At 39.9% G+C, this 14,257-nt stretch overlaps 3 protein-coding genes across 4 annotated transcripts in view; 2 read left to right on the top strand and 1 right to left on the bottom strand.

The window, feature by feature from the left end:
* The first annotated feature begins 1,716 nt into the window (after window positions 1–1,716).
* On the top strand, window positions 1,717–4,885 carry cfap210 (cilia and flagella associated protein 210). The gene is given in 7 exon segments (XM_071342111.1): window positions 1,717–1,725; window positions 3,295–3,434; window positions 3,565–3,668; window positions 3,671–3,732; window positions 3,884–3,933; window positions 4,109–4,393; window positions 4,395–4,885. Coding segments are annotated over 7 exon segments (846 nt in total). The 3' UTR covers window positions 4,591–4,885.
* Window positions 4,886–5,863: 978 nt separating this feature from the next.
* On the bottom strand, window positions 5,864–12,840 carry ppig (peptidylprolyl isomerase G (cyclophilin G)). 2 transcript variants are annotated; one of them, XM_071340557.1, is made up of 13 exons: window positions 12,651–12,840; window positions 12,124–12,200; window positions 11,942–12,016; window positions 11,725–11,832; window positions 11,588–11,632; window positions 11,421–11,508; window positions 10,983–11,012; window positions 10,700–10,839; window positions 8,808–9,006; window positions 8,544–8,717; window positions 8,360–8,441; window positions 8,117–8,262; window positions 5,864–7,883 (listed from the first exon to the last, which is right to left on the bottom strand). In XM_071340557.1, the coding sequence occupies exons 2-13, from the start codon at window positions 12,182–12,184 to the stop codon at window positions 6,845–6,847; spliced, it is 2,187 nt and encodes a 728-aa protein (XP_071196658.1). In that variant the 5' UTR covers window positions 12,185–12,200; window positions 12,651–12,840; the 3' UTR covers window positions 5,864–6,844. The 2 variants fall into 2 exon arrangements, with proteins under 2 accessions (XP_071196658.1, XP_071196659.1); XM_071340558.1 differs by having other exon boundaries at window positions 12,621–12,791.
* fastkd1 (FAST kinase domains 1) overlaps window positions 12,823–14,257 on the top strand; it is a 16,269-nt gene continuing 14,834 nt past the window's right edge. The window contains exon 1 of the mRNA XM_071340554.1: window positions 12,823–12,843. The gene's annotated coding sequence lies outside the window, so the exon portion shown is untranslated. The remainder of the gene's footprint in view (window positions 12,844–14,257) is intronic.

Here is a 14,257-nt window from a genome sequence, read left to right as displayed (position 1 = left end):
GAGTCTACTGAAAATGAATGAATAGACCATTTCAGTGTTCACATCGAAATAAGCTGCATTTGCAAAGTATTTCAAGAAACATATCAAGCAATATTAACTTTTTTGTACATATAATTATCAGATTCAAGTTACAAATGCTGGTAAACACTCAAATACATTTAGTTAAAAACCATTTCACTATTTATTCTGCATCCGCACATAACAGGAATTAGTGATGGGCATTCCAGTGAGCCCGCTCGTTCAGCTCAGCTCACCAAAAAGAGCCGGCTCTTTTGGCTTCCAAACGGCTCTTTAAAAAAAATATGTTTTGTATTTTGCGATAGTTTGACTAGGATTGGTGTTAAAACAATTCTAATTAAATTATTAAATGAAATCATACTCTACCTTAACCACAATATATTTAAAAATGCATTGGTTTGTTATGAAAAAGAATGCTATTAAACATATGCATTTAAAGTATAACTTTTTAATGTATATAAACAAAGTGCATATAAATGTAACAATTCAAAATAAATACAATCTGAACAACATAATAATAGAATATTGCACCATATCAAAGAAAAATAAATAACAATGTGCAAAACTGCAGCATCCCACTTAAAACATTAAACTGGTCCCTCTTTTCTCTCTCTTCTTTATTGCCATGTTATAACCAGCAGCACACAGCAATGCTGACCACATTTTGCTTTTATGAGAGATTTGCATTCAGAAATGCAAGCTGCCTCACTTTCGAGGGACTGATGCGGTTTCTACTCTCAGTAATTATTTGTCCCGTTTTCGAGAAGACCCTCTCTGAGGGAACAGGTGTGGCCACTATGCAGAGTCTCCCTGTCATGACTTTAGTAAGTCGTGGGTAGACAGAGGCCTTGTTCTTCCACCAGCTCAGAGGATCTGCAGATCTTTGGAGGAGGAGCTCCTCCAAATAGGATCGGACCTCCATTACGGCATCTGCTGAAGGATTCCTTCGTGCTGCATCCCCAGTTGCTCTCTAGTCAAACAGCATCCAAACAGCAGACATTTGTGGCACTACTGCTGGTGCTTCTGCTCCATCTGCTCCCTCTTCTTCCTGTTGCCCTGGTGCTTGAGCCAGCTGACTGCTGGGGCTGTCCCTCCCTGCTGCTGAGGTTATTCTTTGAAGAGCCTCATCAATCGCTCTGGCATCACTGAAGGCTAACTTCTTAAACCTGAGGTCAAGTGCAGCGGTTTCTGATAGCACGTGATTACTGTTCTTAGGCCTTCATTGAAAATAAGAATTTGTTCTTAATTAACTGACTTGCCGAGTTAAATAAAGGTAAAATTAAATTTAAATTAAAATGATATTCCATTCTGTGGAACTTTCTGTCCATTGATGAACACAGGGTGTCCATCAAATCTGTCACATGTCCTGTGGTTACATTTGCTTCTCTCTGGCAGCTGGCTGTGATTCTCTGCAGACCCTTACACAGGAGTATCATTTTTGAGGCTGTCACATAGCTGAAAAGAGAGAACAGTAACTTATTAGTTCAGGTTCATGTTTTGGCTACTGATACTACGTTCTAGTCTACTGCTCATATACATATATAATACTGGATTAAATAATTATGTATTAATAACTGCTTACTGTATCTCTCTCCACTGATCTCCACAGTGACCTGCTCAAAGGGTTCCAGGACTCTGCACTCCTCCTCCACCACCTCCCATTCTTTTTGGGTCAGAGCATCAACAGGTGCATTGACAATGGCCAGGGTAAAATGTAAAATTCCACCTTGTAGTGCAGTCTTGTTTAGGCCTCAGCTCAGGCATCCCCATCTGGCGTTATGTAGACTTTAGTTTTCAACACCTACTGTGCTCATGTGGAAGTATTCCACAGCTGCTTTCACTTTGTCCACAGTGGGCTTCATCACCTTCAGAGCATCTCCTACAATCAGGTTGATTGTGTGGGGAAGACATGGATGATGGGTCCATTTTAAAATGTTCATGGATTTGATTATGTTAGCTGCATTGTCGCTAACACAACAGACCACTTTTCCATCTACTTGCCATTCTCAACAGTTCCTCTGCCAAGTTCTCTGAGGTGTGTCTGTCGCTGAACTCAAAGCAGTCCAGAAGACAGCTAGCCATCGAAAAATCTTCAATGAAGTGACATGTAACCGACATGTAAGAAGTGGTTACCCTTGATGTCCAGCAGTCAGTTGTAAGGCAAACTGCAGTAGCTTTTTGGACTCTTTCCCGCACTGAAGCTTGTGTGCTCTCTTACAGTTGTGGAATAAGTGATTTTGAAAAGGTTCTCCTTCTTGGAATTGTGTACATTGGAGTTAGACTTTTGCTATAATTTCTAAAACCTCTGTCCTCCACGATCGAAAATGGCTGGAAATCGGTGACAATCATTTTAGCCAATGCAATATCAATTTGGCCTTGTTTTGCTACAGACATAGACTTTGGCATAAACTGGTCCATAGAAGACTGTGTTGCTGTGTTTCGCAGAGTAGGCCTACTTGACTGAGTGGATACATCTCCACGTGTGGAGGTGCTGGCTCCACCACTATCACTAAAGGCCCGCTAGTTTCTCGAAGCTCCGCTGCAGCTAGCTTCACAGTTGGGTGCACAGTTTGCATATGCCGTGTAGGTTGTGTGCAGAACCGGCTTTATATGAGATTTTGTTTTGGCAAATTCTACATTGTGCTCTAACATTGTCTACATTATTAAAATGCATCCAAATGCTACTGTGCTTCCGACTCATTGGCTGCTAAGTGTGTGACTGAGTGAGTTGGCTCGGCCCTCCCTCACGCATCTTTGGTTCATTGGTTGACACTGCGTGTCTGATTGACAGGAACAACAGGTGAGGCTGTTAGTCTAAGCAGACAGTCAGAACGAATGTGTGCGCTTGAGCATTTAGGCCTATATTATTATATATTTTTTTTCATTCTTTGAATTAGTTAATTCTACTCATTTAAATCTTTTCATTATTCATATCTGAATTTTTTTCTATTTTTATAAATAGATTTGGCTCTTCTGATATGCGAGCCGGCTCCCAACATTCACCTACAAGAGCCAGCTCTTAGAGCCAACTCGTTCGCGAACGACCCATCTCTAGTAAGTCTCATTGAAGCCTAACAACCTGGCAGCAGTTATTAAATTGAATATCTATGTCATAGACTACCAAATACTCTACCATGAAAGCTCACATGTTAAGGTATTAGGATGTAATCAATGCTCAAATGTCATACTCACTAGAGCAATATTACACAAGGAGGTGTGTAATATTCGTTAATACACATGGAGATGTATTAATGAATCCTGCATTTGTATTTAAAGAAGCATCTCTCGAACAGAGATATCATTAGAGCAATATAGGCACAAAAGCAAGAGATGGAGCGGGAGCGCAGGAGGCTTTTTGCATATGCATAACAGAAAATTGTGACGTTAAGGAAAGACAAAGAGGAAGAGATGTTCAGGTGAGTAGAAAATGATTGAAAAAGGACCACAATAAGAAATATACATCTGTGGCATCACTAGTCAACAGTTGTCTTACAATTCTGAAAGTCTCATGGGCATAGATTTGCTAAGCCTCTTCTCCCTCCTAAGAGAGGTCCATATGCACAGGGAGAGGATCATGAAGAAATTGGCTCCACAACAGCAGGGGCAGACGGACAATGAGGAGGAGCTCATTGCCAAGGCTATTATTGCTCAATGGCACAGCAGCAGAAGGAGATGGCTATGCTGGACTCTGTTGCCTCACACAGTGAAGCCATGGTATGGCATGTGCACCCTACCACAAGCAAGGGGTCAATCGGAAGCTCAAAATGTTATTCTCACCAAAAAATTAATATTTTTCAAGGAATAAGTCTGTAAGTTACTAACAACGTGTTCCATTATCATAATGACACTGTATTTGTTATTTCAGAGACAAGAACAGGAGCAGAAGGAAAGAACCAGAAAGCCCTTGACAGATAAGTCAGTTAAGAACAAAGTCTTATTTACAATGACAGCCTACCCTGGCCAAACCCGGATGATGCTGGGCCAAACCGCCCTATGGTACTCCCGATCACAGCCTGGAATCGAACTAGGGACTGTAGTAACACCGCTTGCACTGAGATGCAGTGCCTTAGACCACTGCGCCACTCAGGAGCCCTATGCTTTATGCCACGAAAGAGTCAGACAGAATATTTATTGAAAAACAACACACAAAAACACTGAAGGCACAGAAAATTATAAGATGTGTCTGCAACTGTTGCACTTATAATTGAGCAACATAAGATTTAATTTAACAATTGAAATATTTATTTTTAGGTTGAAAATGCCACATAAGAAAACAGGATTTTGAGACCAAAAATGCAGAGCACATTGCTGTGGAGAAGCAGATCCAGCAGTATGCAAAGAATGTGATCAAGACATACAATACATACAATCCCTGCCAGGGAGGGAATTGGAGGTGGTCTTGGCCCCATCTTTGGAGGAGTGAGACCAAGTTACTTGGTTCAAGATGACATTGGTGTCCAGATGCCCAATTACGTCAGCAGCAGATCTCAGGACGTCAAGGCGCTGAACGAGACGGGGTATATTCAGCAATCCAAGAAAAAAACTTGGATTCACATGGTAAAGATCTGTTGAAAATAGCAACATGGGCTGCATTTACACATATCTTTTTTTTCACTAATTGGTCTTTTGACCAATCAGATCAGCTCTGAAAGATCTGATGCAAAAAGATCTGATGTAATTGGTCAAAAGAACAATTAGTAGAAAAAATATCAGAATTGGGCTGCCTGTGTGAACGCAGCCATGGTCAGGTAAAGCATGATTAGAAAAATAAACCAATGGAGTTTTAAAAAAAAATGTCATAAGCATTTATGATACACCACCATTTAGTAATTTATTGCACATACAAAAAATAAACTTGATAGGCAGGTTGTTGACTGACATAGTGTGATGATTGCTGTCTTTTTCAGTGCTCCAAGATGATTCATCTCAGAATTATGGGAATGTAGAGATAGTGATAGTAACCAACGTTTCTGAAATTATAATTTTTTGTTTAGTTTTGAGAATATACACAGTGGTGGAAAAAGTAACAAATTGTCAAACTTGAGTAAAAGGACTCAAGTAAAAACCCATTAAAATACTACTTGAGTAAAAGTCTAAATTTATTTGGTTTTAAATATACTTAAGTATCAAAAGTAAATGTAATTGCTAAAATATACTTAAGTATCAAAAGTAACAATTATTTCAAATTCATTATATTAAGCAAACCAGACGGCACGATTTCTTGTTTATTTTTGTTTACGGATAGCCAGGGGCACACTCTAAAACTCAAACATAATTTACAAACAAAGCATTTGTGTTTAGTGAGTCCACCAGATCAGATGCAGTAGGGATGAGAAGGAATTTTCTCTTTAAGTGCATAAATTGAACAATTCTCCTGTTCTGTTAAGCATTCAAAATGTAACGAATACTTTTGGGTGTCAGGGGAAATGTTTGGAGTAGAAAGTACATTATTTTCTTTAGGAATGTAGCAGAGTAAAAGCAAAAGTTGTCAAATATAAATAGTAAAGTACAGATACCCCCAAAAACTACCTAAGTACTTTACACTACAGAATATACACAGTTCAATTAAAACTAGTGCACAAATTGGGAAACAATACTGATAGCCTGGTCCTAGATCTGTACCTGCATAACAATAGTCAGAGTTGGATAAAGCACAGATCTGTGACCAGAGTAGTTTCATTTTAATACAGCTTCCAATTTGCTCATTCATCCCCCCTTCCCCCTCTCTCCCATGAACTACTCCAACAGATTAAAATGTGATGCATCAATGTTCTCTATATCTATTGTATCAATTACCACTCTTCTATTAAACATGATAAACAATCTATAGGCAATAAAACAAACATTTTAACCATATCCTTTTATTTCAAAACAGATGTTTCATTAGGGAATATTGAATTCTGACTGTTTACACAAAGCCAGTGGTTTTCATTTATAGTTCAAAGGAAAGTCATGGCGAGGAATGTAACACCAGTATGAACTAACATGGTGGAACATCACAGCAATGCATTTACATCTACATTTTAAAAGATGTACGGGGGAAATCTGAACATAAGCCCATCTAAAAAAAAAAATTCATACAATAATACAAAAAGCAATGTGTCAGTTTCTAATTCATTTGAGACTGAGGTCAGGAAAAAGTTAGAATTCCCTGAAACAGCCAGGTAACAAACAATTTAAAAGTTTTTGTATCTGTAACACCATAATCATTTTACAAAATCAGCCCTTCAAATCAAATTGAGCCTTCTCTACTGACATATACACTTAAGTCAGACAGTTTTGTATGTAGCACTTACAGTATGTTCAGTGACAAATAATGCGACAGTTGGTAATACAAACACTTAAAATTAAAAAAAAATAGCCATATGATTAGTCATACTGGTGATGTATCCATGAAATATTAGTTAAGTCAGGCATTAAGCCCAGAAAGAACACAGGACATCAAACTCATCCCTTCCATTACAATTATCACACTGGAATAACATGTCCCCTCAGTACCAGACAAAAAAAATATAATATATAATTAAACACAAATGTTCCTTCCAACAGTCACATGTTCAGTCATTTCACCACTAACCCTCAATGCACATCACATTTCCAACATTTGTAAAATTAGTCTGACTGAACCCCCCCCCCCCCAAAAAAAACTAAATGTCTCCTAGCTGTGAAAACTTATGAAATCTTAAAGTGTACAAATATTCCAGAATTGGATCGGTTGCAGTATTTGTCTAAAATCGTTCTACAGCAGAACCAACCACACACATTATTAGGTATAAACGTGTGAATTTTTCAATTCGATGATGGACAAGAGTGAACATTTTCTGGACTAATCACGGTCATCAGAACTTGAGCTGTACTTCTTTTTCTTGCTGTGGTTTTTATCCTTCTCTTGGCTCTTTGACTTTTGATTCCGCTCAGGGCTTTTCCCCGTGTCTTTGGACTTGTGAGAGGACTCCTTTTCTGGGCTTCCCTCCCTTTTCTTCTTGGAGATGGGGCTCTTTCTACCCCTGTCCTTCCCTTTGCCCTCCCCTTCACTCTCAGAGTTGCTGCTCTTGGACCTCCTTCGTCTGTGAGTGTCTTCACCGTCTCTGTTCTTCCTCTGATGAGATGAACCGTCTTTGCTATGGTCTCGATTGTTGCTCTTACTCCTGGAGCGCCTGCCTCTACGGGAGTCTCTGCTCTTAATCTTGTCTGGACTCCTTGTCCGGTCTCGGCTCTTGGATCTACCTCTCCTTTTGTCCTCCCTCTCTCTGTGGCGCCGTCTTTCATTGCTCTTACTGCGCTCCCTACCTCGCTCTCTGTCCCGTCCTTGCTCTTTGTCTCGAGATGAGGCATGTCTCCCACTGTCCTTGCTTCTGCTGAGAGATCGGTTTCTGTCCTTTCCAGAGTTCCTCTCCTTGCTTCTAGACTTTGCCTTAAGCTTCTCACCATTTCTTCCTTTGGTCTCCTCTCGGTTCTTGTCAGCCTCAGTGGGTTTAGAGCGTTCTTTACTTCTAACACGGTCTTGAGTTCCAGACTCTGTGGCTTTTTCTTTGAGGTTTCTGTCCTTGCTTCTTTGGCGGCCCCTCTTATCATCCCCTTTGCTATGTTTCTGATCCCTCTCTCTGCTTTTGGACCTACCACTTTTCTCTTTGCTCTTACTGCGGCTTCGAGATTTGGCCTTTTTTTCCTTGTGTTTGTTGTGCTTGTCTTCAGTTTTAGAAGTGTCCTTTTCTTTGCTCTTGGATCTATGGGAGCGACCTTTCTTCTCCTCTCGGTTTTTACTAGGGTTTTCAGCAGCGTGTTCATGCTTGTTTTCAGAGGTCTTCCTCTCTCTTCCTCTTGGAGCTATGCCACTCTCATTCTTGTCCTCTGTCATGTCACCCCTACAAATATAAATACAGAGTAAAATCACCCTCACAGCAAACACAGAATCCAAGTTGAGACATTGAAGAAACCTTAAAATAACTGGCCCTTGGCTGATGATAACTTTTGGCAATAGAATAAATTAGCCAATAGTTGAGAAGCTCCTTAACTAGATAATAATAAGCTGCTTTATACTTCAACAGCCTGATCAATCCAGCACCGGCAGTTAAAATACTAAAAAAGTAAGACTTACTTGTCACCCTTTATCCAACGGTCTCCGCTGGATGCTCTTGGTGCCCTTTGTGCACGCTGCATCTCATGGCGCCAGTGTGGAGGAGTCTCACTACGCTGGAAACGGTCCCTTGACCTTGACCTGGAGTGTGACGGAGTTCGGTACCGCTGCAAGAAAGATAATAAATTACCATTAACTTTCTAGACCCTTGTTTTGCAGAAACTGTATGCTGATAGTACTGTACTTGCTTGACAGTGCACTTACTCTTGGACCTCTGCCTTTAATCGTCCTGCCTGATCTTGTCATCAGAAGGCTCCTCTGATATGCTGACTGACAATGAAACATTCTGCAACAAAACAAAAACGCATTTACATGAATATACTGTTGTTCCCAGTTGTAACGGTTCAGAATGAACTGGAATGTTGTTCCGTCTTGTCCATAACCTCACCTCTCCCTAGGCTTTTCCCTCTCCCTCTTTTTTTCCCTCTCCTTTCCAGATTCTTCTTTTTGCTGCGGACTTCTCCTCATAAGGAAACTATTTTCTGGGATAACAGGGATTTCCTCTGGTCGTACCGTAGACGTAACCTCTTCCTCTTTCTCATCACCACTGCTGGGCTCAGACCTACAGACATTACAGACCAGACTTAAAACCTATGCTCTAATGAAGGCGGTTGTTAGAGTTCACATGCTACGGAACACATTCACCACAAACCTTTTTTTATCTTTCTTCTTCTTCTGTTTCTTGTCCTTCTTTTTCTTGGACTCTTTCTTGTGCCTCTTCTTCCGTTTCTTGGATTCTTTATCAGAGTCACCCTCAGATTCAGAAGAGTCGTCGTCAGAACTTTCAGAGTCACTTGAGCTGTCGCTGCCACTGGAGACGGCCTTCAGTCTTTTCTTCTCTTCTTTTTTTGCTGTAAAATAGTAGAGGACAGTTAACATACAGTACCAGTCAAAAGTTTGGACACACCTACTCATTCAAGGGTTTTTCTTTATTTTGACTATTTTCTACATTGTAGAATAATAGTGAAGACATCAACACGATGAAATAACACATGGAATCATGTAGTAACCACAAAAAGTGTTAAACAAATCAAAATATATTTTCTATTTTAGATTATTCAAAGTAGCCACCCTTTGCCTTGACAGCTTGCATGCTCAACCAGCTTCATGAGGTAGTCACCTGGAAGGCATTTTAAATAACAGGTGTGCCTTGATAAAAAAACATTTGCGGAATTTCATTCCTTCTTAATGTGTTTGAGCCAATCAGTTGTGACATGGTAGGGGGTATACAGAAGACAGCCCTATTTAGTTAAAGACCAAGTCCATTTTATTGCAAGAACAGCTCAAATAAGCAAAGCGACAGTCCATCGTTACTTTAAGACATGAAGGTCAGTCAATGAGGAAAATGAATTACTAAGAAAGCTTTTTCAAGTGCAGTCGCAAAAACAATCCAGCGCTATGATGAAACTGGCTCTCATGAAGACCACCACAGGAAAGGAAGACCCAGAGTTACCTCTGCTGCAGAGAATAAGTTCATTAGTTACCAGCCTCAGAAATTGCAGCCCAAATAAATGCTTCACAGAGTTCAAGTAACAGACACATCTCAACATCAACTGTTCAGAGGAGACATGAATCAGGCCTTCATGGTTGAATTGCTGCAAAGAATCCACTACTAAAGGACACCAATGAGAAGAAGAGACTTGCTTGGGCCAAGAAACACAAGCAATGGACATTAGACCGGTGGAAATCTGTCCTTTGGTCTGATGAGTCAAAACTTGAGATTTTTGGTTCCAAACGCTGAGTCTTTGTGAGACACAGAGTAGGTGAACGGATAATCTCTGCATGTGAGGTTCCCACAGTGAAGCATGGAAGAGGAGGTATGATGGTGTGGGGGTGCTTTCCTGGTGACACTGTCTGTGATTTATTTAGAATTCAAGGCACACTTAACCAGCATGGCTACCACAGCATTCTGCAGCAATACGCCATCCTATCTGGTTTGCGCTTAGCGGGACTATCAATTGTTTTTCAACAGGACAATGACCACAAACACACCTCCAGGCTTTGTAAGGGCTATTTGACCAATAAGGAGTGATGAGTGTTGCATCAGATGACCTGGCCTCCACAATCACCCGACCTCAACCTAATAGAGATGGTTTGGGATGAATAGCACTACAGAGTGAAGGAAAAGCAGCCAACAAGTGCTCAGCATATGTGGGAACTCCTTCAAGACTGTTGGAAAAGCATTCCAGGTGAATGAAGCTGGTTGAGAAAAAGCCAAGAGCGTGCAAAGCTGTCATCAAGGCAAAAGGTGGCTACTTGTAAGAATTTGAAATAGATTTAGATTTAACACCTGTTTTGGTTACTACATGATTCCATGTGTTATTTCGTCGTTTTGATGTCTTCACTATTATTCTACAATGTAGAAAATAGTCAAAATAAAGAAAACCCTTGAATGAGTAGGCGTGTCCAAACTTTTGACTGGTACTGTAAGTGCTAAGGATATCTCCCAAAGCTATGATCCTGACGATAACACCGTCCAAGATCTCCAATCTAAAGCAATAACAAGTTTAAAACACCGTGCCAATTTTTTGGAATCCTACAAACCTTTTGATTTTGGAATGAGCTCTCCACAGTTCATAACTTTCACTTCAGAGTATGGTCTACTGCCAGTATCTGTCTTTTGACTCTCCATTGTCTGAACGACCTCTTGGCCAGAGATCACTTGGCCAAAAACCACATGGACACTAGAATAAAAACCAGCAAGTTATAACAAGTGATAATTAAGAACAGATCGCTATTTATCTAACATGCTCTTATTATCAAAAGACCATTCAATCAGATAGATTATCGAACTAAGTTGCAATGCTTGTCAGAATATTATATTTACCCATCCAAGTGCGGTGTGGGTTTTGTTGTTCTGTAGACCAGGATTAAAAAAAAAATGGAGCAGAATATTAGCATGAGTCAAACATACTTTTTAAGGTTTTGATTCACTCAAGATGCTAGATTTATGAATGACAAACTAATAAATGTTGCATTACTCATCTCATATGTATATAATGTATTCTATTCAATTTTACTGTATTTTAGTCTATATCACTCCGACATTACTCATACCAAATAAGTATATATTCTTAATTCCATTCCTTTACTTTAGATGTGTGTATTGTTGTGAAATAGTTACATATTACTTGTTAGATATTACTGCACTGTTGGAGCTAGAAACACAAGTTTTTCACTACACCCGCAATAACATCTGCTAAACATGTGTATGTGACCAATCAATTTGATAATAGCAAGGCCCTTAAAACATTGATAGACTTACATGAAAAACTGTGATCCATTGGTATCTTTACCCCTGTTTGCCATTGACAGGAGGTACTCCTTGTTATGTTTGACAGAGAAGCTTTCATCTGAGATACAGACAGGCCATTAGTTAGTCCTTGAGGCTGGTTTTGATTAGAATATTAAACAAAATCTGTGGAGTCCTACCTTCAAAGAATCCTCCATATATAGATTCCCCTCCTTTTCCATTGCCTAATTTACAGAAGGAATATAGAAATGAGAATATCTGCAAATAAAACATTTCTATGTTTTGGTTGTTTGAGGCAAACACGTATTTCATATACCTTCACTGAAGTCTCCTCCTTGAATCATGAAGTCCTTCACAATTCTGTGGAATAGGCATCCTTTGTAATGCAGAGGTTTTTGTGTACCTTTTCCAATTCCTTTCTCACCTACAAGGAAAGTAAAGGTTTAGTCAAAACAGAGAAGACAATATGTGCATCATCTAAAGATGGTCTGAAATTAGTGTACCAAGACAAGAGACAAGAGAAAGTCAATTACCTGTGCAGAGGCATCGAAAGTTCTCACAGGTTTTGGGGCAGACATCAGAAAACAATTCTACCACAACTCTGCCAACTGCAAGAGAAACCAAGTTTGTGTACATTTTAGTAAAGCATCTCTAAATTTCAGATATATGATAAACTGGATGGTAAGATCAAAATGGAAAAACATTGCATTCTTACCCAGCACGTTACTGATGCCAATGTCAAAAAAGCAGCGTGGACGCTGAACTTTTATTCCCATTATCAAACTTCTGTAGCTGAAACCAACGTGTTTTGCTGTTAGTTAGCGAGCGTAATTTAGCACGATAGCTAGCTAACGTTAGTTGTTTACAAATACAAACATAACACCCATCTCGAACTACAAGCGGAGGCTAATATAGCGTATTCATTCATTGGCATTAGGACCATGGTGTATCAAAAACATGACTAGATAGTTAAGGTTAGATGATTTAAAAACACGCTTTATCAACATTAATTAAATAACGTTAATATCTAGACGAAACAATGTAAACTAAAACGACGTTTTCATTCTAGTTAGTCGTTTTGCGGATTATGGCCTGCAAGTAGTTACGCTGCTAAAACTACTAGCTGCTGTTAACGTTAGCAGGTACTTAATGCAATGATACATCTCCGTTTTTCTTTCGGATTCAATGCTATTTCAAATTTACATAACTTACAATAGCGGAAATATTATAGAGTTGACCTACAAATTAGCTCAGTTGGTCAACTGAGGCCAATATCTCACGGTAGTTCTCCTCAACAAGGTGAAATCGAGTTTCATTCAGCGCTTCCTCCACAATGTTTTCTAAAGATGGCGCGACAGGAAAAGTCAGTGCATTTTGGGTAAAAATATGCGCCAGTCAGCGCGCAGAAGACGGCCTTTCACACGTGCGGTCCCTGGTAAGTCTGGCTGGTTTTGACTGTTATTATGATGATCGCTCATAATTCAAACACAAACATTTTTTAATAAAATATATATTTTAAATGTCTTCCGTTATTGTTTACCTGCTGCTTGTGTAGAGTACATAAACTAAGGGACACCGGTTTTACATGTTATTTACATTAGGGACTTGCTCATGGATTATGGTAAAAGGTACAGTATATTGAAAAAAGTACGGTAGTGGTCACGCTCCAGGAAATCGAGAAAACAGGGAGAAAGAGAGCGCACTTGTTTGAAATGGAAAAGCGTCGTGGTAGCTACTATATTGATAAAGAAGAACATCAAGACGAAGCAGCTGCTTTACAAGTCGGATGCACTTTTGAGCGCTACATCCCGAGGGGTTCGTTCTGCTTGTGACAGCCGGTTAAATGGCGTCCAATTGACAAGGCAAGAACAATATGTATGTCAGAAGAAGTGCAGTATTATCATAAGGATAGTTATACTTGGAATACGGAGGAGGAACGGAGAGAAAAAGAGGCAGAGGAGGTCTAAGAGAGAGAGGAAGCGGGTGAGCTTGAGTCGGTTAAAATGGCGGGAAAAATTGAGATTGTTAAAAGAAGAATGGTAGAAAGTGTAACAGAGTGAGTTGAAGACGGGAGGAGAAATGGAAGTAATTGAGGGCGAAGTATCGGAGGTGGTAGGTGTGGTGAAGTTCTCGGAGCCCGAGGCTTGCACTGAGGGTCAGAATAAAGATGAATCTGTCACTGTAGGAGTGAAGTTTTTTTTTTAAGTGGACCCCTTTGATCCATTTGAGGTTTCAGGGTGGGTGAAAACAGAGTTGGGTGTTGTGGAATCGCTGAGGGTAACCAGAAGTGGTCTTGTGATAATTGTATGTGTTTCTGCTGGTCATAGGGAGCGCCGTGTTAAACATTTTGGTAGGCCATCATTGTAAATAAGAATGTGTTCTTAACTGACTTGCCTAGTTAAATAAAGGTTAAATAAATAAATGGGGGCAAGATATGTGAATTGTTTTGCTCTCAAGAATAGGGCGCCATTGAAAGGAGTGATTACTGGAGTTGTTTGGTGCAAAGCAGACAGGTTGGCGTGAGTGGAGAAACAGAAGATTCATTGTCTGTTCTTTTGAGTTTTTATGTTAGGATATATAAGTTATCCAGTATGAGCTTTTGGCCGACTACATTACGTTGTGACAGGTGTCAAGCTTATGGGCATGTGGCAGCAGTGTGTAGGAGTGAGGTTCCTAGATGTAAGAAGTGTGCAGAAGAGCATGAGACAAAGAAGTGTGTAGCATTGGGGAAAGTAGTTATATGTGTTAATTGTAGGGGTGCCTAAGGGGCTGGGGATCAGAAATGTCCTGTGCGAGAGAGGCAGGTTGAGGTTTCCAGGGTTAGAGTAGTGCAGAAGTTGTCATATGGT

Source organism: Salvelinus alpinus, chromosome 14 (assembly GCF_045679555.1).
Source record: "Salvelinus alpinus chromosome 14, SLU_Salpinus.1, whole genome shotgun sequence".
Classification (NCBI taxonomy): Eukaryota; Metazoa; Chordata; class Actinopteri; order Salmoniformes; family Salmonidae; genus Salvelinus; species Salvelinus alpinus.
Note: the sequence above shows the minus strand (reverse complement) of the source record. Positions and strands in the feature narration are given on the sequence as shown.